General features: G+C 44.0%; 1 protein-coding gene across 1 annotated transcript in view; it reads left to right on the top strand.

The window, feature by feature from the left end:
• Positions 1-14,184, top strand: part of SLC49A3 (solute carrier family 49 member 3) — a 399,244-nt gene that overhangs the window by 231,061 nt on the left and 153,999 nt on the right. The window contains exon 3 of the mRNA XM_086961652.1: positions 9,929-10,145. Within this exon, the coding sequence (XP_086817778.1) occupies positions 9,929-10,145 (217 nt within the window). The remainder of the gene's footprint in view (positions 1-9,928; positions 10,146-14,184) is intronic.

Here is a 14,184-nt window from a genome sequence, read left to right as displayed (position 1 = left end):
GACAGAAGGCAAGAGGGATCAAGAGATACTAGGGAGGAACAGAAGATAGAGCAATGGACGAAAGATGTAAGATGGAATAGGACAGGCAAGGAGGGAACAGAACGGAAAGAGAGAACAGTGGCGAAACAGAGGAACTGCGAAGGCACGAGCTAATAGCTAAACAAAACAAGCATGTGCAATGCAATAGGTCTCGTATTAGGAAAGTGTGAGCTATTGGTATTATAAATGACAATTTTTCTTAATATGTGTTGGCTTTGAAAATATATAAATTAATAGCATTGTTATTGACAAAGCCAACAGTTTACACTTTCCTAATGCGAGTCCTATTGGCTATGGCAATGCTTGTTGGTAGCAAGCAAGGACAGTGCTGTTGTGGTGCTGAGTGATGCTGTTGTGGTGTTGAGTGATGATGTGGTTAGGCTGAGTGATGTGGTGGTGTACTAGAGTGATGTGGTGGTGTCCCTGAATGATGTGGTGGTGTCCCTGAGTGACGTGGTGGTGTCCCTGAGTGACGTGGTGGTGTCCCTGAGTGACGTGGTGGTGTCCCTGAGTGACGTGGTGGTGTCCCTGAGTGACGTGGTGGTGTCCCTGAGTGACGTGGTGGTGTCCCTGAGTGACGTGCTGGTGTTCCTGAGTGACGTGGTGGTGTTCCTGAGTGACGTGGTGGTGTTCGTGAGTGATGTGGTGGTGTCTGTGAGTGATGTGGTGGTGTCCTTGAGTGATGTGGTGATGTCCCTGAGTTGTGCCCATGAGTGATGTGGTGGTGCCCATGAGTGATGTGGTGGTGCCCCTGAGTGATGTGGTGGTGCCCCTGAGTGATGTGGTGGTGCCCCTGAGTGATGTGGTGGTGTCCCAGAGTGATGTGGTGATGTCCCTGAGTTGTGCCCATGAGTGATGTGGTGGTGCCCATGAGTGATGTGGTGGTGCCCCTGAGTGATGTGGTGGTGCCCCTGAGTGATGTGGTGGTGCCCCTGAGTGATGTGGTGGTGCCCCTGAGTGATGTGGTGGTGCCCCTGAGTGATGTGGTGGTGTCCCAGAGTGATGTGGTGGTGTCCCAGAGTGATGTGGTGGTGTCCCAGAGTGATGTGGTGGTGTCCTAGAGTGTTGTGGTGGTGTCCCTGAGTGATGTGGCGGTGTTGTGTGGCGTGCAGCAGTGTGTGGCGTGCAGGCAGTGTGAGGCATGCAGCAGCGTGTCCCATGCAGCAGTGTGAGGCGTGCAACAGTGTGAAGCGTGGGGGGAAAAATGCACTGAGAGAGAGTGGGGGAGCACGAGCCAACAAAAGAGTGGGGGAGGGGATACTCGAACCAACAAAAGAGGGGGGGGAAAGTTCGAGCCTACAAGAGTGGAGAAAAAAAGCACTAGCAGACGAATGAGTGGGGAAAGAAATGCACGATCCGACGAAAAAAGCATGAGTCAGAGAAGAAAGTAAAATGTGAGCCAGAGAAAGACAGGAAATAAGTAACAAGCCATGTAGAAAACAAAAAAAAGCTCTCGGCATTGCTGTGGTAGGGGCGGGGGAGTGCATTCCTTTCAAGTCTGATGCAGGAGGTGGGGGAGTGGCAGCCTTTGAAGTCTTATGCCGAGGCACAGACAAATGGTGATGTGTGATGTGGATGGCGATGATGTGCACGCGCATAGCTCACATGAACTGTACGCGATCCGCAGCTAGGTAAACTTTTCTTTTCCGCTTACTATAAACTCGCCTATTTATCCCTGTGGGGTAGAATAGGTGAGACCTAAAAACAGACACACACAGCGTTTCCCTTGGTCTAGGTTTCCGGTCTGCTCCGATCAGAGTAAGTTTTCTTCTTCAAGTGCTCCGGACTGTCTGTCTATCCAGCAACAACAAAAGTTGGTCTATGTTCTTAAGACGTTTTAGGGAAACTGTGCTAAGATATGTACCATTTTGCCACCAGTTTGTCAAAATCCTCATAGAGGCAGAGGAACCGCCTAAAAGGGAAATGTGTAACTGAATGATGTCCAGCTTCACAGAGATGTATTTATTTTATAGTTGCCTCGAGTTTAGCTAGGGTTCTCTTCAGCAAGGAGACGAAGATTAAGATAGTAACAATCCTACCATAAGACTTTCCCCTCCTGGTTGACACGGGGAAAGGCGCTTACAAGGGCAGCTGGTTAGGGAGGGTTTGAAATAGGAGTAAATGTAAGCACAATAAGCACAGTATCCAAAATGGTGGCGAACCAGAGCAAAGCAGAAACATGCGTACCGGAACTAATACTACACTGAAAGACTTGGCAGTTTTTAATCATGGACTTTGCCTGTGCCTGGCACTTGCAGGATTAGACTACTGTGGAACTATGCCCAGTCCAAGAATGGCGCCTGGCTGCCTATGGAATGCATATGTGCCACTATTTGCTGCCAGAAACTAACTAGAGTGCCCAAATTTGGCAATCCGATAATGAGGCCCGCGGGGGTTGGAGCTGCATGCCCAGACTCCCAACGAGGCTTTGCACCTTTGGAAGCCCGTGGACATCTAGCTCATCTGTTTAGGATTAGTGGGCGGTGTAATGCAGGAGAAGGGAAGATAATCCAAGGTTTTGGAAGGGGCAGGCAGATGAATCATTTGAGGTCTCTTTAAATGCTTACAATACCAGCAGACAGCCAGCATTTGGGGTTACTGGACTACTGACAAAAGCTGCAATCACTGTGGAACTGAAGTGGAGTACTGAGATAATAAAGTGTGCGGGGCTTACTGGCATTGTGCTTCCAATTCTAAATAAATTTTTGGGACATTCACAAGGTAGGAAATACAAGATATTTTAGGTTCTTAAACCTACAACGACAGCCAGGAGGAGAAGAGACGAAGAAAGGAGCGGAACTACTAACGGGCACAGAATGACACCGAGGACAGGCAGAGGAGTAAAAGACGGCTGCAAAGGTAGATGGTGAGCAAATAATTAAAAACAAGCGCGCACGTGAAAGTCATTAAACAAGCTCGGTAGTGGTGCATGCGCGCGCAGTCTTCACTTTTCAAGCACTGCACTCATGCTTGTGACGGCCGCTGCTCGCTCCCACAAGATGGATGTTGCCACAAGCACGAGTGTGTACTTGAAAATTAGCAGAGCGACGCTGAAGGCCCTCCTATGCAGCGCATGCGCGCTGCGTATGAGAGACCTTAAAACCGAAATACAATGCATTGTGTGCAATGCAGAAATACGAAACAAAACAAAATAATAACACACAACTTTAAAACAAATATTTCCTAGCCATAAAAACTAAAATAAAATATAACTTTTTGGAGCGAAAGTTCATGATCTTCAAGCATTCGACAAAAGGATGCATTCACAAAAATAGCTAATACGAATCCCCCTAAAAATTCAGAAATTCAATCTATACAAAATAGATTGAATGCCAAAAATAATAATCAACAGGAACCATCGAACACCTGAAAAATAACACTGGAAAAACTCAGGACAACTGGAAAATAAGGGAAATTAAGAACAATATTGGTTAACATATAACAACTCGTAAATTCTTCATAGGAAATGGATAAAACATCAAAAAACATGGGAAAAATAGTTGTGTTCAACGAAAGACCTGTAAAATATACTCACCCACCCAATACAAATAACCCCATAATTTTTTTACCCTCAATATTTGCGAGTATGGTAAATTTTTCATCAGTGCTGAAGGCTAAAAGCTTCCACATAGCGAATCATTTCAAAGTGTAGGCTTTGTACAGTTTGGTGTGCTATTTCTTGTTGTATTTCTAATAACATCTAAACAGTTTGCCTTATGGTTAGGATGGTGCACCGCCAAAAATACTTTACTTTTTCCACTACATCAATTATGTGATAATCAATTGGCTATGGTCTCTGTTATTCTTTGTCGCTTTTAGATTTTGTAGGTGTTAACCTTTTCTGTGCTGATGACGGAACCGCTCCGTCATCTGCCACGGTGGCGCTGTGCTGATGACAGTGCGGGTTCTATTGAGCGGGCGGGGCCATGACGGAACCGCTCCATCATGAGCACAGCTCAACCGAGGCTGGTGACGGAGCGGTTCCGTCACCAGCATGGGCGCGGCCCCCCCGCCGCCGCAGCGGAGGTGTTATTTGTGTATTACAAAGTAACCTGTCTGGCCCTTCAAATTCGACCTTTGACAGGGTTCCAAATATTAAGGGCTGTAATATAAGAATACAGAAAATACTAGAAAGAAGAAGGGAGTATGTTACGTCCAAAACATGAAAGTCAAATAATCTCAAAAATGGTTCTTGAAACCAACACTACTAAACATTTGATATTACTTTTTATTTCTCAGATCAGTCTTCAGGTCAGTCAGCTTTACATATTAACTGAATCAGGTTGATCAGCTTAATAAAAATACAATCATACATTTCCAAAATTTGGACTTATATGACAATTCAACACATTTAACAGCCGACGCGTTTCGTCCCCATCTGGGACATCATCAGGGCTTCTTTTGTATAAGTGTTGTTGTTATCCAAAACATCTAGATAAATTCAAGTTCCTCCTAAATGAATCAACTGGTTCTACTGATTCTTTATCCAGTTATGAATTTCTCAACCAAATTTATTGCCTGCACATTCTCTTGTGAGAACCCTGTCGCCTATCTCTGGTTGCGCTGCCCGTCACACCTACAATCATATGGTTAATCTCATGAAACAAACTTATTCCTCCAAAGTTCCATATACAAGTCCCTTATCCTTATGAAGTTTGTCGTTCCTCGGCTAGTGTGCCAAAAGTAAGGTCCAACAACACTAGTAATGTCCAGATCCTTGTTCACAAAACCGTACCGCATGTGTCAATGTCCTCCCAGTCAAAAAAAAAACAGAAAAGGACAGTCCTCAGTCCTCTTTCCGGCCCCCGGTCCGATAAATACGGAGTGCTACATTTGGTTGAGAAATTCATTACTGGATAAAGAATCCGTCCAGCATTGATTTGCAGGTGTTCTGACGTCCAGCGATTGATCGTCTTAGAACACAGTTCTTCAATCTGTGGGGCGTGCTCACCTGGGGGGGGGGGGGACACCATCTCAGGGGGGGGGGGCGCACACCATCTCAGGGGGGGGGCGCACTCCACTGTAATCTGACCTTCCCCATGGAGAACTTTGGTAAGGCTGGAGGGAGGAGGGAGGAGGGAGGGGAAATCGACGGGGCACAAAGCGCCCATACTTTTGTTATGTTAACCCTCCCAGGAGGGGGTTAATGCTTCATCTGCAGTGGGAGGAAGGATTACTCCTCTGCTAAAACCGAAAACAAACCAACAGACACGCTTTCAGTTTTAGCAGAGGAGATCCCTTGCCTCGCACTGCAGCTGAAGCATTACAGCTCTATGAGTTAACCCCCTCCTGGGAAAGTTAGCTGTTCCCAGAGAGGAGACAAACTTTCCAGGGATGTTTCAAGGCATGGGCGAGGTGGGCTCTGGTCCAGGGCCCCAGACTTTAAAAGGGGGGAGGGGGACTTGGGGGGGGGGGGGGGTAACTGAAAAAGCCAGCCCTGTTCTACAGTCTTCCCCTCATGGCCTTGACATTTTTTTAAACAGTGTTGTAAATAGTGTTTTTCATTAATTAATTTTTTAATGTGTAAGAGTCTATCACAGACATTTTGCAGACAAAATGTGTTTGTGTCATGCAACATCCATATAAAAAGTTTATTTTAGATCAATACATGACCTCACACATGAGAAATGGAGGGTGTGACAGATTATTTGCAGTAATATTAGTGAACTGCTGTTGTGTTACATACTGAAAACACGCATCACTATCCCTGAATATCAGATGTACATACATTTATTATTTGACCAAAGAAGGCATGAAAGAGCTGAGAATGGATCATAAAATCAAAGCTGGTCCGAACTGGGGCCCCCAAAATACATTTGGCCCAGGGCCCCCAAAATCCTTAAAACATCCCTGAAAGTTTCTTTTAAAATTACACAGGCAGGCGCGCAAAATGCCAACCAGCCATGTGTTGTTTAAACAGCCTGCAAATTGCCTGTCTTGACACTAAAAAGTATGTATTCATGGCTGTCTGTAGCGCCTGGTGCAAGAATAGTTTTTGGTGCCCCCACAATCCATGACTGCCTCCTCAGATCCTCTCACTACCACCAGACATATGTGCCATTCATAACTTACTGCTAAACACAGCGCCTCCACATGTGGTCTGCGCACCCTCCATAGGTCAGCGCCCAGTGCGGCTGCACCTGTTGCACTGCCCTAAAGCCGGCCCTGTACGTATTCATTTGTAATGTGACTTTTCTGTCTTTGTTCCCTGTTATTATAAGTCATGGATCCTTCAGGCAGCTCTAGAAAACAATGAAAAGTTCTTTCCAAATCCATCCAAAGATTGACCGTCTCTGAAAAACAGGCCCACCTGTCACATTTATGTTGGTGGTGTTATTATCAATCTATGTTCTGTGTAAAACAAAGCATTCTTGTAAAAACAATTTGTGCACATTTTATCTTGGAAAGTGGTGTTTTGAGCTGTGTAATAAGCCTCTGTTCACCACACCCACTCACAAACCTGCAGTTTACTAAACACTCTTATTGTATTGAACATTATTTGCTGGATATGCCCGGAATATGCATGTGGGGGTTGATTCCAGACATTTCCGTCAAGTGGTGGGGGGGCCCAACATCTAAAAATAATTCAGCTGGGGGGGCTCAGCCTACAAAAGTTTGAAGACCTCTGTCTTAGAAGGTCCCTCCCCCGGACTACTTTAGGGGGAGACATGTCCTCGAGGCCCAGGTTGTTACATCTCCCCCCAACCCAGCAGCAGCTGGTCTGTGGGGAAGGAGATGGCCTGGTGGAATTACATACGCCGTCGCACATATACATTCCGAATCTGTTTAATTCCTGGGTTTGGAAATATATTTGTGCCCTTCTTCCCCGCGCTTGTCTATTGTCCATACTTAGCTCAGCGGGTTGAACACCTGCTGCACAGTGTTCGTAATATAAAGACCAGTCTTAATCCTTTGCGTTCTAGTGGTGCACGTTCTGTCTTTCTTCTTTGGGAAGTGGGTACAATTATTACTATTCTGTTGGACAAATAAAACTATTCTTTGGATGCCAGGACACAACGTACTTTGTGCTTCGCCCGATTTACGTCACCATTGCGCATTTTAGCATATGTGAGCAACATATCTTCTTTTTATAGCTCTTCATGCCAGAGTCTTCCCATTACAAGCACTCTAACAACCGATGCTAGCATTACTTGAGGCAGTGGAACTCATGTAATTCTCGCAAGGACTAAGGGCTGAAACAAAGCTGTCACTCACTGCGGGTGCCATAGGTCTCTGCAGCAAGCGCTTAGGCCCAGGAGCTATTTTACCGACGTGTGTGAAAGGCTTTGCCATTCGGTTCCTAATTTCATTCGACTGACTACTGTGCTAATAGAACAGATGTTGTCAGAAGGGAGTGCCGTTAATGTGTTTTTTTTTGTTGCAGTTTTATATAGCGCAAGCTTGACCGAAGGTAGTAAGCGCTTTACATGACCACCAGTTACCTACACCAGGACACATTAACTTTTATAGGCGCAGGGAAATTAACTGATTTGCCAAAAATCACATGATGAGCCGACGCCGAGACTCAAACACGGTTTCCCCATTTCCCAAGTCAGCCGCTCTAATCCACATGCGCTCTCGTTTCTGTTGAATAAATATCTCCAACAGAGACCCTTCTAAGGAGAGAACAAGAGAAATGTCCCCGCGTAGGGTATGCAAATGCTCCAGCAGACAAGGGTAATTTGCATGAAGTGAAGTCCGAAACAAGTCGCCCCTCAGTACATTGGTGGTGGCCCAGACGTCAGACCGATTGAAAAACAGAATGGGGGCAAGGTCCCAGGAGTGACAAACAGGCAGAACGGACGACCGGGGCAGGAGGAAAAACAAGGGAGTTGCTACCGCCTTTGTGCATTTCTGGACTGAGAATGCTCAGAAGTGTGTCAGCCTCAGTACAGATCTATCTATTCCTGGCCATCTGAGTCACTCACACGACGGCGGTGAGTGCTCATTCACACCCCCACATCCCCGTGGTGCTTTGGGGGGGGGCGGCATCTCAGCATAAAGGCAGTCCTCTCAGTCAGCTTGTCAGCTCGAGGGCATTGGTATTGTGAGGCCCCCTTCACCATTCCCTGCACGGATGCGGCGTGGAGGGGGAGGGGGAGGGGGGTGTAAGGTATCCTTCCGCCACTCCCACGGTGCTCTTTACACGTGGTAGTTATGTGCGCCAGTTATCCATCGACTAATGTCCTGCAGCCAGGCTCTCTACTTCTACATGACTGCGGCACTAAGCATGACGCCGGAAGTGACCCTGCTCCGAGATGTCACCCCTGGCGTTGTGCTCTGTGCTGTAGTGAGTTGGGGACAGAAAGCCGAGTTGCCGCAGAGTAACGGAGGGATGACTGGCACTGATGTGTTTGCGTTCATGTGTACGTTTGTCCTATGAGTGTTATTAAAACTCTGTGTACTCCTAGGACTGTGTGATTGGTACACCTGGCACTGACTTAGGTGGGTGTGAGGAAGGGAGGCGCCCTGTTTAACAAGAGGTTGCCCCTCCCGCTTGCCCGCTTATAGTCCTAAGAGTCCCGGTCTGCTGGCACGCAGTCACCGGCAGTCGATGCCGCTGGGCCTGCTGACGGACTGCTGCTGCTGGGGGCTGCTGAAGCCTGCGTGGCGGCTGCCGCTCGAAGAAGTGCTGCAGGCCGGCCAGGTCCTGCGAGAGCAGCTCCATGTGCTTGAGCAGCCGCTCGTTATCGCGTGGGTTTTGAAAACGCACTGCTTTTCCTAGCAGTGTACCGGCACTGAGTGCAAGAAGAACCACAAGGAACATACACTGAAAGCGATCGATTTCGCGATCGCTATTGTTAAAAAAAAAAAAAAAAACGCCGGCGAGTGGTGCACGCGCGCGCGCCACTGGCAGAATCTATCTTCAATTACCGCGGCCGTCACGTCATAATTGAAGATATATGGCCTATGGTGCGCATAACCGACACCAATAGGCCATGGGCGGAGCTACTCGACCGCCTATGGCCTATTGCGTGTTCTGTTTCTAAAGCACACGAAGGCCAATAGCAATGCAGCTAGCAAAAAAAAATCACAAAAAACAACGAGCAGCCTGGAATTCGTTAGGTATGTTTTCGGGAACGCCCTGAGAAAGGTACTCTTAGGCCACGCCCACTGCTGACGCAGTGGGACGGTAGGCCCGAGCCCTAAAAATAATATCAAATGTTTAGTAGTGTTGGTTTCAAGAACCATTTTTGAGATTATTTGAATAGAATATTTGACTTTTCATGTTTTGGACGTAGCACACTCCCTTCTTCTTTCTAGTATTTTCTGTATTCTTTGAGGTTTGTGACTGTGTACCTTGGGAGGTAGAGTGTGCACTTAGATATTGTTCTAATTATGAATATACTAGTGAGAGATTTTTCCCCTTGGGTGCACAGTGAGAAACCCCGTACCGTCACATTTTATAGACTCAATTGTAATATAAGAATATACAGTTTATTTTGACAATATCTGCAATCCTTAATTTGTGTTTTTATTGCACAGCAAGCAAGATTCTATATTTTTAGATGCAGGGATTAAATTGTCTTATTTTTATATTAGTTCCCTATTAATATATTGTGATGCATCAATACTCCATTATAAATCTGGATGAGTTCCTAATAAAGGTAATAGCCTGGCAACACAATTTTAGTTTTGAATTAATTAATTGTGTTTTGATTCAAGTAAGGTAAGATTGAATGCATATAATTGTATATGTAATATTTGAGTTTGGTAAAAAGTACAATAAAGAGCATTTTTGCAAACTGCAGCTGCACACTTAATGGTGTAATTGCACTGTGAATAGTGTGTAAAAAGACTCAGAACCAACTAATGGGCAACAGTGTAATTTCTACTTTATTTAAGTAAGAATTTTTTTAATTTCCATATTTCACTCTTGGGTTTGCAGGTGATCCTCGGCGCTTGGCTGAACATGGTTGGCAGTGTCATCCGTTTCATGGGTTTAATTAGTCAACCTTATAAGAGTATACAATACGGTATCCTCCTAACCGGCCAGTGCCTGTGTGCTGTGGCTCAGCCACTTGTCCTATTCTCGCCAACTAAGTTGGCTGCCATCTGGTTTCCGGAACATCAGCGAGCAACAGCAAACATGATAGCGTCTATGTGTAAGTATCTGTCATCAAACAGTTCAGAAAAATGTTCCAGCATTTGTCAGCCACTTGGGATTCAAAATGTACTGTTCACTTGGTAGAGATTGTTTTCTTTTGTGTGGGAGATATGCATAGCTCTTATACTACACAGTTGCTCACAGAGGTTATATAAGTTGATATTATGTCAGACTGCTTTCTCAAATAAGCATTATTCAGTCCAAGTAGAGTTCATAATCCTAAGCAGTCTGACTTAAAGTTTGACTAAGGGTCAACAAACATGTGTCCAAAAGGTTTTTGAATTTGCATGATGTATCAAGGCAGTATCTCTATAGTCTAGTTATAGGGGAAGGGAAAATAAATTGAATGTTCACATAGTTTTTTTTTATGTTGGATGAGTTTTCAATCTGCCTAGTTATTATTTTATTTTTCTATTTAGTCTGTATATTTTGTTTGTATTAATGGATGATACATAGTCATAAATAATATGGCACTGTGCCGGCAGCTTTGGATTCTTGGCACAACATCAGAGTGACTTAAATAAAGATTATCCGTCTGGAGTATTTGTCACCAATCATACAACTTTCAGTTTATACGTGTTGTATTACATCTCACCAGTAGCATCTCGTGAACCTCCAAAGGGTTGGGACATAAATGACGTCCCTGAATTGGACTGAGCTTTTACTTCACTTACAAGCAGGCCAGCACTGTGTACGTGAAATGTGTAAGCGTTCCAGGAAGGCTCTTCTAGAGATGTAGAGAAGATCTGATGCACACAGGATTTGTCAGCACAGATCTGTACTCTTTTCATGGCGCTTATTCCTTGGCAGCTCTTTGAGTGTGGTCAAGACCCTTGAGCAAAAAGTGTTTTTACAATTTTAAAGACTGAGGCTCTTGTGTAGAGTTTGGCTTGAAGGAAGCTGATGGTACCGCCTGCCCTCCTTAATGCCTGATTACGAGTTTAGGGGTGCGGTGCCATCTACACACTGTCTCCGCACCACCAAACCCATGGTTAGGCCGCCCGCCAGATTATGAGTGTAATTAATGGCTTGTAGGCTTTTTTATTGACGTTTCTACAGAGTGCCCTGAAAATGGGCACCACAATGGGAACGCCAAAAACAGTTCCTGCATGGAACTGGGATGCATACACACAGGGAGACACTGCATGTACCCCTTGGTGCAGAGGCAAAAGGGGGCCCTGTAGAGCCCCCTTTGTTTCCTCCGCCGGGATTTTCATGGAGGAAGAACCGCCATGAAAACCATGGCAGAGAGGAAACTCGTAATATGCTTGGCGGGACAGCGGCTGTCCCTCCAAGCATTTTGATGCCTCCAGACCACCACAACACCACCAGGGGATGGCCGTTCTCTGGTGGCTGCAGCGGGCAATGTCGGTCCAACCCTCCTAATCGTAATAGAGAGACCACCGCACTCCCATGAGACGGACCACCAGACTCGTAATCAGGCCCTTAGGGTCTAGAGATAGCGACATCCTGAAATATGCACAGATAATAACAATTTGTATATCCAATATTCTGTTTAAAATACTTTGTATAAAAGGGCTGCAAAAGGAACACACTATTTGTTTAGTTAAATCAATGTTTCATTCACTCACTGTGAAAATAAATGTGATTTTCTAATTATTTTTTAGAAGGTTTTATACCCTATTCCTTAACCTATCAGGTTGGGCACCCATTCAGCACTTTCTTTAAATCTGTGATCTTTAAGCAATCACATTTAAAAGTTGTGCTGTAAATTGCAAGAGTTGACGATAGTTTTTAAAAAAAAGTTTAATGGAGAGAGGAATTCATTGGATGTCTGATTTCCCTTTTCAGGCTATTGTTTCTTCATGTGGTTGAGCCATCAAGAGAAGAGAGGAGGTGGAAGCCTCGGTGGGCTTTACCTCTGTTGAATGGTTCACCATGCTATGACAATTGTTGTGGCAAATACACTATCTCTTCCCTACCTACATGCTTTTACAGGCAAACTGTGCCTGTAAAAGCAGGATGAAAAGCTCAGAACCCCAACATTCTAACATGCAAACCGTACCCCTGAAAGATCCTAACTAATCTGATAGCCTTAATAGTGACAGGCCATCATCTTTTTTACTGGTTGTTGAATATCAAAAAAAGTGGTAAGAATGTGATGGCTATCAATCAATAAATCAAAGGGCCAGCCATCATTACCCCTACCACATAATTAACCCCAGTCAGTTCCCATTTGGAGTTCTGGTGATCTCAAATTTAGATGATTATCTTAAAAAATATTTGGGAGTTCCTAACTCTCTTATGAACAAACGTCAAGTGCTAAATGTCATGGACATATCAAAGAGCACTATATTTTTTTAGCTCAATGTGGCCATTAAAAGCTCAATATATATATAAGCAGATGTGATTGGTTGCACATTCTTGCCTTTGAAAGGGTCCTGGGCCTGGCTGAAACTGAAAAAGAAGTCCATAGTTATCCAAATTATTTTGAAGGTTGCTAAATGTAGCCTTTACTTTGTGGTTTGCCAACATGTGTGGGTTTAATACATTTGATATTCAGTGACTTTTTAAAATTTGTATGTGGTTTTATCTGACATTTTCATAGAAAGTATACAAGACATGCACAAATGTTCAAAAGCAGCCCAGGCAATGTTAATGGAACATACCCCCTGCTGATTCTGTTACTGGGTGCCGATATAGAACCCCACTGCAAAACCGACCCCCACCACTGCAAAATCGTCCCCACGAAATGCCCGATGCCCGCTATGGCCAGTCCAGCCCTGCTATGAACGTAGCAACCCCCCCATAAAATATAAGTAAATTAAATCAGTATTGCATAATATACATAATTAATTTCAATCACATACTTACTTAAAAATTAGTAATTAATAAATATAACTTAAGTTCTCACTCTGTCCCCCTACAAACCCAACAGCCACGGGATTAGCAATTAAATAAAAAATTCTAAATCACTTAAAATTACAATCTACATTTAAAAAAATAACAATTTAACAAACAATAATAATGCATAAAATTAATATATGACCTAAAATAATTAAAAAACGATGTTCCTTACAACGATATTATTGAAAACAGTATTAACAACTAAAATATTCTTAACAACAATATTACTTACTTGAAAGAATTATATTCTTGACAGCAATAGTTCTGCATCACAATATTTTTGTATCACAATATTTTTTTCCAATATTTCTGTCTCTCGATATTTACAGCTCCATATTTTGTCCAAATACCGTAACCAATGCCTCCAACAAAAACCTCAATAAATTATTAGAACTATTAGTTTGTTTATGTTAGACCGTGCTAACATGCTACAGTAGCAACGCGTTTCACCACTTGCCGCCTATATTGCATTTCAGAGAGGACCATTTCAAACACAATTGAATACAGGGCAGGCTAAAACAAGGCAGACTCAACTAATGCACCTGAGTTGTGTTTCTGTATTATTGGTTGTTCGACTTGAACCTTCACCACATTTTGAATAATCTAAGTTTCATTTTATGTGGAAGTACTTCGCTCCTCAGATGCATTTCTTAAGCTGTTGGCTGTCGAACATTGGGTCATTTGTTTTAGTTTAACATTAACCTGTTCACTTTATTGTTGTTTTTCTGTCCTTTAATATATATCCAGCTGGGTATCTAATGGAGATAAGAAATCTACGAATTAGAGAAGTGTAATTAAAAGCTCTGTGTTGGGTATTTCTTACTTTGTATCCTTTGGTGTTTCTGGGGCATGTAAAAGATTGTAAGATTGCAAGAATCTGTCTCTGTTTAATGAGTGTTCGTTGGTACTTCTGGTATCCCCAGGATTCACAAATTAATTGGACAGCTGTTCACTTAATGACTCGACACAGTCTCGAGCGACAAATCAGCAGCGAAGCCCATGGGTCCACCAGGACTTTTCATGACCAGGTTATTACAAATCGAGCTGGCCAGTCAGTTCGCTAAGCGCAGTCACATCTCCATCTGTGGATCACATCCAGTTAAGGTTCCCTGAAGCTCAGCAATTTATCTTTGTTATGAAACACGGCTGTGTAACTAGACATAATTAAA

This window comes from Lissotriton vulgaris, chromosome 3_1 (genome assembly GCF_964263255.1).
Source record: "Lissotriton vulgaris chromosome 3_1, aLisVul1.2, whole genome shotgun sequence".
NCBI classification, from domain to species: domain Eukaryota; kingdom Metazoa; phylum Chordata; class Amphibia; order Caudata; family Salamandridae; genus Lissotriton; species Lissotriton vulgaris.
The sequence above is the reverse complement of the archived record's forward strand: the minus strand, read 5'-3'. Positions and strand labels throughout refer to the sequence as shown.